The sequence below is a fragment of the Garra rufa genome, chromosome 17 (assembly GCF_049309525.1).
Source record: "Garra rufa chromosome 17, GarRuf1.0, whole genome shotgun sequence".
Taxonomy (NCBI): domain Eukaryota; kingdom Metazoa; phylum Chordata; class Actinopteri; order Cypriniformes; family Cyprinidae; genus Garra; species Garra rufa.
In genome coordinates, this window is record NC_133377.1 from 39,526,201 (window position 1) to 39,541,054 (window position 14,854).

The 14,854-nt window shown below is 31.8% G+C and overlaps 1 protein-coding gene across 1 annotated transcript in view; it reads left to right on the forward strand.

Moving 5' to 3' along the window:
* slc44a4 (solute carrier family 44 member 4) overlaps window positions 1-14,854 on the forward strand; it is a 40,635-nt gene that overhangs the window by 7,408 nt on the left and 18,373 nt on the right. The window contains exons 2-8 of the mRNA XM_073821790.1: window positions 6,294-6,342; window positions 8,066-8,139; window positions 10,221-10,299; window positions 10,385-10,484; window positions 13,712-13,843; window positions 14,041-14,101; window positions 14,197-14,320. Of these exons, the coding sequence (XP_073677891.1) occupies window positions 6,294-6,342; window positions 8,066-8,139; window positions 10,221-10,299; window positions 10,385-10,484; window positions 13,712-13,843; window positions 14,041-14,101; window positions 14,197-14,320 (619 nt within the window). The remainder of the gene's footprint in view (window positions 1-6,293; window positions 6,343-8,065; window positions 8,140-10,220; window positions 10,300-10,384; window positions 10,485-13,711; window positions 13,844-14,040; window positions 14,102-14,196; window positions 14,321-14,854) is intronic.

Genomic DNA, 14,854 nt, shown 5'->3' on the forward strand with positions numbered 1-14,854 from the left:
AGACAGATGAGTTGAGAGTGACTCTTGAAGGACCAGCACCACATCCTCTTGTAGCACTCTTTCAAGTTTATCCTCCAGAATCTGGCAGTAAGTTTTGGGACTTCAGTTTTAGTCCATCTCCTATCCTGAAATGTCTGTCTTGCAGAGAGGGACCAAAATAAACTCTTAAAACTTACTGCCAGATTCTGGAAAATATATTTTTGAAAGAGTGCTACAAGAGGATGTGGTGCTGGTCCTTCAAGAGTCACTCTCAACTCATCTGTCTATAAAGCCTAGAAAAAAACCATCTCTATGTATTTGACAATACTTCAGAATGTTATTCTTATTAATTGAGGGTCATTTTTTAGGATTTTTTGCCCAAGCAAAGTCTCTGAGAACCTGACACATTGCACTTCTGGAGACTCAAGGTAGGTTGCAGTACTGGAAAACGGTGGCGCTGGAGACTAAATGGTTCCTGATGGTTTCATCTCTGATTCTTAACATTAATTCTTACTTTTTTTGCAAATAACATGCATCTTTTCTCCTCCACCTGTTTGTTCTGACAATGCAGATGCAACAAGCGTTTTTCTGTCCGGTGGTCATGCCTTAACTTTGCAAATTGCAGTATTGCATTAGTATTGCATCCTTCTCATGGGCATTTAATAGTTTTTGACTTTTCAGTCTGAGGTAAATCTCTTTTTTGGCTCATTTTATCTGTAAAAGAAAATGTGCCTAATAATTCTGCACACCTGAAAATAAGGAGTTTTTCACTTCCAGCCTTCATGGACAATTATATATCAATTATAAATAATTAAATACAAAATGAATAGTACTTATTAAGATTGATGTGGTTTGGAATTATTCAAATGTGCTTGGGAAAAAAATATGACAAGAATATCAACTTGCCTAATAATTCTGCACTCCCTGTAGATCAATTTATTAATTTTTGACTTTGTAACTGCAAGGTGAGTTGTGGTTTATTTGGTATGTTCTGGGTTTATTAATATTTGCTGAGGTGTTTGTGGTTGATGTTTGACACCTGTCTGTGGGCTCATGAGTCACAGAGCTTTATAAAAAAAGTTTCCTGCTTTTTTTTTGTGTGACTTCCTCCATCCATACTCACAGCATTATCTTGTGCACCCTTAAGCTAGTTAATTTTTTACATGCTTACAGAGTAAGTACTCAAGTAATTACAAGAAAGATTAATGTTTAAGATCAAAGATTGATCCCAAGACCTTGTGTTTCTAGCTCATGTCAACAGCATTATTTTTAGTTGCGTGAACATCCAGATATTAAACTCACGTATGGTTTTCCACAGACTTACACTGAAGAAGCCATTTAAAGTTAGTACAGTTAACAAGGAGTTTGGCTTTTGGTGATATTTTATACTTGTTGAGCTTTGATGCGAATTCAATTTTTCAATTTTTTGTTAAGTCTTATTTGGTATGAGTATTATCAGTATGCAAAATTGGGCGAAAATGGGCAAAATTCAACAATTAAATACTCCTATCTCTAGAAATGAAACATATAGGGAATAAAAAATGAAGATGTCAAAAGACTGGAGAACCATAATCTAAAATCACATTCAGATATCTTAACTCCTTGAGTTACAGGAACACAGACTAGACTATTTTCGGAACTCAAGTATGTTTTATTCATTTGTTTTGATGGAGAGAAAAAATATAAAATTCTAATTTGAACATTATTTTTTCTTTAGACTTTCATTTAACCATATGGTTATAAAATCTTGTTGAAAACCAGAATCTAAAGTCATACTGAGATATCTTTAATACTTCTTGAGATACAGGAACACAAACTTAACAGAAAAAAGTATCAACTGCAAAAATGAAAAGTAAAAATCAACAGTCGAGCCATATTAGAATCCCATTATCTATGAGATTGAAACATATAGTGCCTTAAAAATACTAAAATACCAAAAGAAAAGTGTGTTAAGAACCAAAATCTAAAAAGACATTAAGATGTATTTAATACTACTTGAGCGACAGGAATGCAACTTTGAAAAAAGACTATGTTTGGAACTCAGAGAAGTATGTTTAACATATGTGACCCTGGACCACAAAACCAGTCTTAAGTCGCTGGGGTATATTTGTAGCAATAGCCAAAAATACATTGTATGGGTCAAAATTATTGATTTTTCTTTTATGCCAAAAATCATTAGGAAATTAAGTAAAGATCATGTTCCATGAAGATTTTTTGTAAAATTCCTACTGTAAACATATCAAAATGTAATTTTTGATTAGTAATATGCATTGTTAAGAACTTAATTTGGAGAACTTTAAAGGTGATTTTCTCAGTATTTTGATTTTTTTGCACCCTCAGATTCCAGATTTTCAAATAGATGTATCTCGGCCAAATATTGTCCTACCCTAACAAACCATACATCAATAGAAAGCTTAGTTATTGAGCTTTCATATGAAGTATACATCTCAGTTTTGTAAAATTTAACCTTATGACTGGTTTTGTGGTCCAGGGTCACATATCAGCTGTATGCAAAATGACCCACATTTGATTTTGACCATTGAAAATATATAAAGTTCAACAAATTGTACATGGCTCCACATTGGGTTACCACATGTCTAGAAATTACCTTTATATGGCCTTACAAATGTCAAAAGAAAGTTTCCTGGAGAACCATAATCTAAAATCACATTTAGATATCTTTAACTCTTATTGAGTTACAGGAACACAGACTTTGGAAAAAAAAAAACTCTTTGTGGAATTCAGACAAGTATGTTCTATTCATTTGTTTTGATAGAGGGTAAATAATATATAATTCTAATTTGAACATTATTTGTTCTTTAGACTTTCATTTAACCAGAGATACCAGTAGAAAATCTTGTTGAAAACCAGAATCTAAAATCATATTGACATATCTTTAACACTTCTTGAGTTACAGGAACACAAACTTAACAGAAAAAGGTATCAACTGCATGCAAAGTGACCCACATTCGGTTTTCAACCATTAAAATAGGTCAAATTCAACAGTTTGGACATGATGCTGTATTGAGATCCCAATATCTCTAGAAATTACCCATAGGGCCTTAAAATGGAAAAAAATAAAAATCTTAAGAACCATAATCTAAAATTACATTGACATATCTTTAACACTTCTTGAGTTACAGGAACAGAGACAGTGTTTTTGGCACTCAGACAACTATGTTCCATGCATTTGTTTTGATAGAGGGGGATAATATGTAATTCTAGTTTGAACGTTATTTGTTCTTCAGACATTAATCTGCAAATGCAAAGTGACTACATTTGGTTTTTGACCATTGAAAATAAGTAGAATTCAACAAATTGCACATAAAGCCATACAGTGATCCCCATATCTCTAGAAATGAATCATATATTTATAAAAATGGAGATGCCTGTAGAAAATCTTGTTAAAAGCCAGAATCTAAAATCATATTGAGATATCTTTAATACTTCTTGAGTTACAGGAACACAAACTTTAAAAAAAAAAAAGTTTCCCACGTTTGGTTTTCGATCATTAAAAATGGGTAAAATTCAACCATTTTACATAGCTCTGCATTGAGATCTCCTTATCTTTACTAATTAATCATGTCAAGGCCTTAAAATGAAGATGTCAAAAGAAAATTTTCTTAAGAAACATAATCTAAAATCACATTGAGATATCCTTAACACTTCTTGAGTTACAGAAACAGACTATTTTTGACACTTTGAAAAGTATGTTCCATGCAGTTGTTTTGACAGAGGGGAATTAAATGCAGTTCTAGTTTGAACATTATTTGTTTTTTAGACATTAATCTTTAAAATAAAAACATATCAGTTATATTCAAAGTGACGTACGATTGGTCTTCGACCATTGAAAATAGGTGAAGTTCAAAAAATTCCACATCGAGCTGCTGTGATCCCCATATCTTTGGGAATTAACCATATATGGTTATAAAAGTGGAGATACCAGAAGGAAATATTGTTGAAAAACAGGATCTAAAATTATATTGAGATATGTTTAATACTTCTTGAGTTACAGGAACACAAACTTAAAAAAAGGGTCCCACATTTGGTTTTTGACCATTAAAAATGGATTAAAAATCAAATTCAACAAGTTGCACATAGAGCGATATTGAGATCCCATTATCTCTGGGATCGAACCATATAGCACCGTAAAAATTAAGATAATAAGAAAAAAGAACCAAAATATAAAGGGACATTAAGATATCTTTAACTTATCTTGAGTTACAGGAACACAGACTTTGAAAAAAGGCTATTTTTGGAACTCAGACAAGTATGTTTAATGCAATTATTTTGATAGAGTGAAATAAGAAATAATTTCAATTTGAACATTATTTGTTCTTCAGACTTTTATTTAAAAAATAACAACATATCAGCTGTATGCAAAGTGACCCACATTTGGTTTTCGACCATTGAAAATGGATAAAGTTCAACAAAATGTGCACAGAGCCATACTGCAATCCCCATAACTTTGGGAATGAACCATATATGGTTTTAAAAATGGAGATACCAGAAGAAAATCATGTTGAAAACCAAAATTTTAAATCATATTGAGATATCTTTAATACTTCTCGAAAGAAGTGTATTTGAACATTGAAAATGAGTAAAATTCCACAATTTGAACCATAATCGCATTGAGATCCTATTATCTCTGGGATTGAACCATAGAGCGCCTTAAAAATTAAGAAACTAAAAGAAAAGTTTGTTAGGAACCAAAATCTAAAAGGACATTGAGATGTCTTTAATACTTCTTGAGTTACAGGAATGCAAACTTTGAAAAATTAATCCTTTAGAACTTTATTCCATGCAATTGTTTGGTTAAAGGGAGACAAGGTGCATTTCTAGTTTCAACATTATATTTGTTCCTCAGACATTCCTCTTTAAAAGGAAAAAGTATTTGCTGTATGCAAAGTGACCTACATTTGGTTTTCAACCATTTAAAATAGATAAAGCTACACTGACATCCCCATATCTCTAGGAATAAAACATGTAGGGCCTTTAAAACAAGGATACAAAAAGAAACAGTTAAGAATCAGAATCTAAAAGAACATCGCAATATCTTTAATACTTTTGAAACTTTGAATACTTTGAAAAAAGAATACTTTAGAACTCAGATAAGTATGTTCCATGCAATTGTTTGGTTAAAGAGAAACAAGATACATTTCTAGTTTCAACATTTTTTTTTTTCAGACATTCCTCTATAATCGAGAAAAAGTATTAGCTGTATGCAAAGTGACCCACATTTGGTTTTTGGCCATTGAAAATAGATAAAGTTCAACAATTTGCGCTTGGAGTTTCATTGAGACTGCCTTAAAAAGAAGAAAAGAACATTTTGTTAAGAGCAAGAATCTAAAAGGACATTAAGATATCTTCAATACTTTTTGAGTTACATGCATGCAAAACTTGGACAAAAAATGTGATCACATTCAATAACATCCAGAAGATCCGGTCACATAATGCAGCCTTGATAAGCAGGTTTCATTAGTCTACAGGAAGTCTACAGAAACACTCATGATTACTGAGTTTGTGTCTGCGGTTTGGCTCCATCTTTGAATTCAAATGAAATTCAAATGATCTCATTTCATGCCCTCTGTCGGTGTTTCCTTTCATGTTTAGAGAATAGAAAAGCTTCAGTGTTAGCACTTGACGGGTTAATACCCATGTGCGGCCTTAAACTAACATGACACACTACAGCTGCCATGCAACAAATCCTCATGGATGACTAACAAACATGCGGGTCAATCACATGAGATCATAAACTACTATTTCTAAAATACTTTTTTAGAAATATATGTACAAATGAATTTGTCACCTTCAGGAGATATTTAAAATGAAGCGAAAAAGATGATTGACAAATGGTGAAGTAAAAGGAAAACACTTTGCCATACAGTCTTTTTTTTAACCGACTCATGAAAAAAAAAGCTTACAAATGATTTTAGTATGAAATCATTCATATACTAAATGTACTGAAATGATGTACTAAAATAACTAAAGTGGAAATAAAAATCAATAAAAACTATGTAGACATTAACACCAATACAAATTACAAAAACACTTGAGTTTCTGCACCTGCATTGTTACCATTCATTGGGAACTAAATGTTTCATGAAGGAAGCCAAATACTTCACTTTCATTAATCGTTTTCTTTTGATTTGTAGTTCCTGCAAAACTGGTTTATCAAAACAAAAAAAACAAAAAAATATATGGATGCAAATATGGCAGGCCACGCTCTTTAGAAATTCATTATGAGTGTCTGTTTGAGAATCTACAATGCATAACATCACTAATAAACACTCTGATCTGTGCTTGTTTTTCAGGTGAACCAGTCCAATTTGACCCCACGTTCACCGGCCCTATTCACAAAAGGTGTGTATGTTTTAATATCATGAAAGTATGTCCACAAAATCAAAAGAAAAAGTAAGAAATTATGTTTTGATTGGAAGAATGGCCTTTTTTTCAGTGATGTTAATTCTCATTTTTTACGTAAAAATTTTTCTTTCATTATAAATTAGACAATACATCATAATATTATGATGCAAATGAGAATTTAATGTTTAATTGTCATGAAAATAGTCCATTTAAGTTAATTCAACACAACCGATTTGGAGATATCGTGCTCATCAATGGATCCTTTGCAATGAATGGGTGCCATCAGAATGAGAGTCCAAACAGCTGGTAAAAACATCTCAATAATCCACAAGTTATCCACACCACTCCAGTCCATCAATTAACATCTTGTAAAGTGGCAAAGCTGCTTGTTTGTAATAAACAAATCTATCCTTCTGGCTCATTATGCATAATATTGCTTTCTCTGAAAAGTTGTCTCCAGATCAAGATCAAGCACCATTTACAGGAGAAAATAGTTCTAAACAATTTTGATTTAATTTTATTTTATTGTGTTATATTATTGAAAGGGAGTCAGTTCTTCAGTTTTGGATTTTGCACTACATAAAATATGAACAAGGCAGGTGCACAAATATTATATTTATTTTATTATGTTACTTTATTTGAAAGGGAGTCTGTTCTTTAGAATTTTGCACTAGATAAAATATAAACAAGACAGATGCACAAATATATTGTTTTTTATTTTATTTTAGTTTATTTTATTGAAATTTTGCACTAGATAAAATATAAACTAAAGGCACATGCACAAATATACTGTTTTGTATTATTTTATTATTTTACTTTATTGAAAGGAAGTCAGTTCTTTAGTTTAGAATTTTGCACTAGATAAAATATAAACTAAAGACAAATGCACAAATATTGTAGTGTTTTATGTTATTTTATTATTTCAATTTTATTATATTTTATGTTATTGAAAGGGAGTCTGTTCTTCAGGTCAGAAATTAGCACTAGATAGAAAATAAACAAGGCAGGTGCACAAATATTATATTTATTTTTTAAATTTTATTATATTTTATTTTACTTTATTGAAAGGGTTTGTCAGTTCTTTAGTTTAGAATTTTGCACTTGATAAAATACAAACTAAAGGCAAATGCACACATATTATAGTGTTTTATGTTATTATGTCAATTTAATTATATTTTATGTTATTGAAAGGGAGTCTGTTTTTCAGTTCAGAAATTAGGCAGGTGCACAAATATTATATTTATTTTTTATTGTATTATATTTTATTATTTTACTTTATTGAAAGGGTTTGTCAGTTCTTTAGTTTAGAATTTTGCACTTGATAAAATATAAACAAAAGACAAAAATTTAGAGTTAAAACACCGTAATGATGAATTTGTTTTTGACAAACATACAGATTTTCACTTCACAATACAGTATTTGATGGACTGGAGTGGTTTGAATTGCTTGTGGATTATTGTGATGTTTTTATGAACAGTTTGGACTCTCATTCTGACGGCACCCATTCATCCGTTGGTGAACAAGTGATGCAATGCTACATTTCTCCAAATCCGTTCCGATAAAGAAACAAACTCATCTACATATTGCATGGCCTGAGAATGAATACATTTTCAGTATTTATTTAAAAAAATTTTTAGGTGAACTATTCCTTTAACAGTTTCTTTTGAATTTGTGATGAAACATGACCTAGACTGGTTTTATAACCTGTGTGTGTTTGTAGGAGCTGTACGGACATAATATGCTGCGTTTTATTCATGCTGGTCATCACTGGTTACATGGTGGTGGGAATTCTGGGTAAGTTTCTGTTTGTTTCTCTATTTCTGTATCTATCAGTCTTACTGTGAACTGTGTGTGTATTGGAGCTGTTTATTTTGACCTGAAAGCAGTATGGAAATTGAAGTCGGTCTGCCTCCCTTAACGTGCGATATGTAACCGCTGATGAGGGCAAGGGGTTATGGGTAACACAATGTGATTGATTCTCCTGAGAGTAGAAAAAAAAAGGCACACGTTTAATCGAAGTCCAAATATGTTTTGATATAAAGCTAACTAAACTAACTAACTAAAACCCTAAAAGAAAACTTTCTTTTTAAATAAACCTACCTTATTCATAGTTAATTTTACATTTAAAATTATATTTTTATTTCTCAACTCATTTGCAATTTCAAACCTTAAGAATTCCATTCAGAATTTAGGAATTGAATTAGAATTTTTAAATTCAGTTTAAAATACTGATTTTATAGTTGGAAACAGAAGCGGAACTGCATTTGAATTTGAGTGTAAGGAAGTGATCTTTTGTAGGCCAAGGTGGAAGAACAGTTCTTTTCCCAGAATATGTTACCTGTGTGTCATAGCCAATTCAATAATAGTCCATCTCTTGAAATAAATGGGAGACAAAATTTAGTTCTGAATTTTGCACTAGATAAAATATAAACAGAAGACAGATGCACATATATTACAGTGTTTTTTATTATTTTTTTTAATTATTAAAAGGGAGTCAGTTCTTCAGTTGTAAATTTTGCACTAGATAAAATAAAAAGACAAATGCACACATTTTATATTGTTTTTTTATTGTATTGTATTTTATTTTATTTTATAATCATTGAAAGGGAGTTAGTTCTTCAGTTCTGAATTTTGCACTAGATAAAATATAAACAAAAGACAGATGCACATATATTATATTGTTTTATTTTGTTAGGTGCATAAATATTATATTTATTTATTAAGTTCTTTAGTTTAGAATTTTGCACTAGAAAAAATATGAATGAAAGACAGATGCACAAATATTGTATTGTGTTTTATTTGGTTTTATTTTATTACATTTTATTATATTGTGGTATATTATTGAAAGGGAATCAGTTCTTCAGTTCTTAATTTTGCACTAGATAAGATATGAACAAAAGACAAATGCACAAATATTATATTGTTTTGTGTTATTTTATTTTATGTTATGCCATATCACCCTGTAGCCCAAGTCAGTTCAGTTCTTCAGTTCTTAATTTTGCACTAGATAAGATATAAACAAAAGTCAAATATATTAATAAATAAATAATATTATAGTGTTTTATTGTTATTGAAAGGGAGTCTGTTCTTCGGTTCAAAGATTTGCACTAGATAAAATATAAACAAAAGTCAAATGCACAAATATTGTTTGGTGTTATTTCATTTTATTATTTTATTATACTGTATTATATTATTGAAAGGGAGTTTTTCAGTTCAGCATTTTACACTAGATAAAATATAAACAAGGCAGGTGCACAAATATGATATTGTTATATCGTTTTATTTTTATATTGTTATACAGTTGTTATATTATATTATAAAATGTTGCATTCTATTATAATGCCACTTTTTTGATAATCTTTTAATAGTCTGGACATTGTTAATGTGACAATTAAATTGTCTAAATAATAAATAATATTTGACAGTTGATGGTTTATGATCTGTAGACATCTGTATGATTGTGTGTTAAATCTCATGAAACTCTCTCTGAGATGATAATGAAGAGCAAATGAAACACTAATTAGAGTCTAAGGACTTTTCCGTAGAATTACAGTTACAGTTTACTAAACCATTAGTCAAATGAAGCACGGTTCAGGTGTGTTGTTACGGACAGCATGAAGCAAAGCGCCTTAAGCGACTTAATTACTCAGCCTCGTGTCGAGTCACATTTCGGCAGTATTTTATAGAGCACATATGGTTTCAAAACCACATCAATAATCAAAAAATAACAGTGCAAATGTTTCAAAGTTAATTTATTATGAAACTAATTCAATTTCTCATATTGTTCTCATTGAATAGTGCAGAATACATGTCTTTTCTGCTTATTAACAAAGTTGTTGTGTTGTTTTTCATGTCAAATGGTTTGGTTCCTGTAGCCTGGCTGTATGGAGATCCTCGGCATGTGCTGTATCCCCGAAACTCCACAGGAATGTTCTGCGGAATGGGACAGAACAAGTGAGATTCGCCGTCAGTTGTTTTAGAGAAGTCAAACATCAGTGTATTTGCAGTCATTTGATGCTCATGTCTGTCTGTCTCTCAGGGACAAACCCAATGTCATGTACTTTGACATCATCAAATGTGCCACCGCGACGAACATCATGGCTGCAGCTCTGCAGGGTCTCCAGTGTCCAACCACACAGGTACCAGATCTCTGTGTCTGAGTCATTATTTTAACTCTGTAGTCATTTTCCCTGAGGTCTGCTTGAAATTTTGGTAAGATTTTATTACACCAAAAATAGCAGTTTTCTGTACTCGTTTTGACCTTCTGGTTAGAACACTCCATTTAATAGGCATGTGTCTCCTTTAAGATTTCATGCAAATGCCCACTGCTATGACTTGGGTAGCCATTATACATGATAAACTGTTAAAATGCAGATTATAGTTGTAGTTGCTGCAATTCATGATTACAGTAAGTTGTTATAATTATCTAAATCTATTATAGATGATATAAACTCACAATTGCAAGCTATGAAGTCAGAATTGTGAGATAAAAAGTCGCAATTGCCTTTTTTAATTTTTTTTTATTCAGTGGCGGATACGGACTTGCATAATATCACACATCTGTGACTTTTTTTTATTAGAATTGAGAGATATGAACACTCTTCAGCAAGTTATAAAGTCAGAATTTTGCAAATAGGACTTTTATTTCTCAGAATTGCAAGTTGTTGTCTTAATTACTTAAAATGGAGAGCTTATATTTCTGAATTCAGAGAAAAAAAGTCAGAATTGTGTGATATTATGGATGTCCATAATATTCCGTTTCTGTCACTGAATAAAAATAAAAAAGGCAAATGTGACATTTAGCTCACAATTGAGATTTATTTTCTTGCAAATTGGCTCGACTTAATAAACTCGCGATTCTGATTTTATAAAGCACAATTGCAAGTTATATCTCATAATTCAGAATTCATCCACTGAATTGAATTCCGAAAAGGCAATTGCAATTTTTTTTTGTTTATCTTGCATTTCTGACTTGAATTGCAATTTATTTCTTAGAATTGTGAGTGTATTTCCCAAATCTCGCAATTCTGACTTTATTTCTTAGAACTGTGCAGTTGTGTAAACAAGTTTCCGTATGATACAAACTTGCAATAGCAAGGGAAAAAAAGTCAGAATTGTGAGATAAAAAGCCACAAATACCTTTCATTAGAAGGTAGTGTAATACTTTTGTAATACCTTTCACATTTTATATATATATATATCAGTGGCGATTTCTTTAAGACTGCAAGGGAAGCTCAGCTTCCCCTATAATGTCACAAAATTAATGGTCAAATTACGTACTATTGTATTAACATTTTATTGACTAAAAATGCGTTAGAAAACGTTCATCTCAAAGACGAATTCGTTCAGAATCAGTTAGATATAGCAGGTCGGCTGACTTGATTTTCTTCTCATACATTCCCGTAGCGTCACAGTGCATTTCCCCATTGAAGCCCAGCGTCCATTGACTTCAATGGGGCTGCTTTGAACGTTTTTTTTTCAGGGCTTTGAAACTAGACGGTCATTGGATAAACGCTGCGATTATGTCCCGCCCACGGACGCTCAGCGTCTCTGGGGGTGAATGAGGAGTGGGCTGGCCTGGACGCTGAGCTTCTGCGTGATGATTGGAGGGTCTGTCGAAAGATTGCATGTCCTTTTGACTGACAGCGATTTTGTCCTATAAGGAATCGCTGAAGCTATTCGTTCGCGCTCTCTGCGCTCAGTCCCATCGTGGATTTCTCAAGTTCAGTCGAAATAAAAACTGCTGCAACCTATTTCTTTATATTTGCTTGGAGAAATTGCTTGATTTTCACCATACATTTCACACAATTATACACCACATTCTTTGTTTCACTTTTACAGAGTTTAATATTTTTTTTAGATCATTCATTCATATGAAACTGCACACGAAAAGTCACTGGAAAAGACGCCTAGTTGGTACGACAGGGTCACAGACCATTTTCTTGAAAAGGAACGTAGGGCAGAATTTACTTTTAAATAAATAGACAATTTTATGATGTAGACCGAAAATGAGCTTCCCCTATTTGACAGACCAGTAGCCGCCACTGATATATATATATATATATATAAAATATATATATATATAATATATATATTATTTATTTTTATTTTTTTCGCATTGTGTATATATATATTTAAGCAATAAGGTACGAGAGGCCGTGCTGTATCAAGAATAAATCATGGCTGAAGGGCGTTGTTAGGCACGACGCCTCAAGTACCTTATTGCTTTTATAAAATGGTTACCACACAATAAAAATATTAATATCAAAAATATATATTAATTTATATATTAGGTTGTACGTTTTCATAAAGTAAAATCATTAACTGCCTTCCGCTGTAAAAAGTAGTCCCTAACTGCTAAAGCTTTGTTTATGTTGCTAAGGGTGGTTGCTAAGGAGGTTCAATGATACACAGAACGTTGAGTGAAGCGGTCGTAGCAGTGCTGTATCGTGAATAAAACACAGCTGCTGACCAATCAGAATTGAGGAATGGAACTAACCGTTTTATAATTAAGCAATAAGGTACGAGAGGCCGTGCTGTATCGTGAATAAATCACGGCTGAAGGGCGTTGTTGGGCACGACGTGAAGCGGAGTGCCTGCAACCCCTTCAGCCGTGATTTATTCACGATACAGCACAGCCTCAAGTACCTTATTGCTTTTATAAAATGGTAACCACACAATAAAACTATTAATATCAAAAATATATATTAATTTATATATTAGGTTGTACGTTTTCATAAAGTAAAATCATTAACTTCCTTCCGCTGTAAAAAGTAGTCCCTAACTGCTAAAGCTTTGTTTACGTTGCTAAGGGTGGTTGCTAAGGAGGTTCAATGATACACAGAACGTTGAGTGAAGCGGTCGTAGCCGTGCTGTATCGTGAATAAAACACAGCTGCTGACCAATCAGAATTGAGGAATGGAACTAACCGTTTTATAAATATATAAAACTCTCTCTCTCTCTCTCTCTCTCTCTCTATATATATATATATATATATATATAATATTATTGTTTATTTATTTATTTATTTATTTTTAAAGGACTAATAACTACCAAAACACACAACCAAATTACTAAAACCCTAAACTTAAATGAAAATTCAAAAATAAAACCTAAATTTAAATAATTAAAAAAAAGAATAAAAAAGGATTTGAAGACTCCTGCTTCTCCCTAGAAACCCTAGACATTTTTCTGCGTTCATTTTATTGCTCTTGACTCATTTGTGTCTTTTTTTTATTTCTCCCAAAGCATTTTAGGAAAAATCTGAGAAAAGGTTTAAATTCTTAAACTCTTTCGAGTGTCCTGAATGGTGATGTTTGTGTTGAATGTGTGTCTGATGGTCATTGTTTGTGTTTGTGTGTTATAGGTGTGTGTGAAGACGTGTCCGTCTCAGTTCTGGATTTTGCCTCCTAGCGCTCACTTCCCAGGCGCAAAACCAGCCGATTATTTCCAAAAGGAGTACTGTGTCCCGTCCTTCCAGCTGGAAGGCACTAAATATGTGAGTATAATGACAGAACTGTTTGACAGTGTTTCTTTTGTTGAAGAGTCATTCGTTGACATTTGTTCCCTTCTGCTGCAGAGTATATGATGAGTGATTCTTATCTTGGTGATCTGTCCCTTATCAAATAAAGAAAAATGAAAAAAATTAGGTTGTTTTCTTAAACCTTTCTGTGTCTCTTTTTCTTTCTTTCTCAGTCGGCAATGGACATTGTAAACAAAGAGTTGTGTCCCTTATTCTACATCCCAACAACCTCTGGTGAGTGACAGAAGATGAAGAATGCAGTCACTGACCGCCATGTGCTTTACTCATCTTTATAATGTCCTTAATCATCTGTCTATCTGTCTGTCTAGTGTTGGGACGGTGTTTACCCAGTTTAGGAGGAAGTGCCTATAATCCCAATAATATTCCCACGAACTTCTCACTTCCTGGATTGGATGTAAATGAGACGTTGGCAGCAATCAGGAACTCCACAGCGTAAATATCAATACTTGTTATGGCCTAAAAATTATATTCATCAATATTTGGTCATTTTGAGATTATCAGATGAATAACAGCAGTGATGATATTGTTAAAAAAATTTAAATGGTTTCCATTAATTGAAATAAATTAAAAGATGTCAATAAAAAAATAAAAATAAAATAAAATATATAAATATTAGATAATAATTTTTTCTTGGCAACTGCATGAAATGAAATTAAGCTGAAGTATTCAGTTACCAAAACTAAAATAAATTAAAGCTAAAGGAGTTTTTAATTAAAATAAAACTGACAAACATATAAGTATTAGATTAAAATAAAAAGTGTATGAAACTTAAAATAAAAACGGAAAATATTAAAATATAAGCCTATTCATTTCTAAATATTATAACGGTATATAAACAATACTAAAATAACACTGTTAAACAGAAAAGTTTAATAACTGTTTGGCTGATTAACAGCAGTGTTTGTTAACTAACACTTAAACTATATTAAAAATAATTAATTTTAAATAAAGAAAGATAAAATTAAA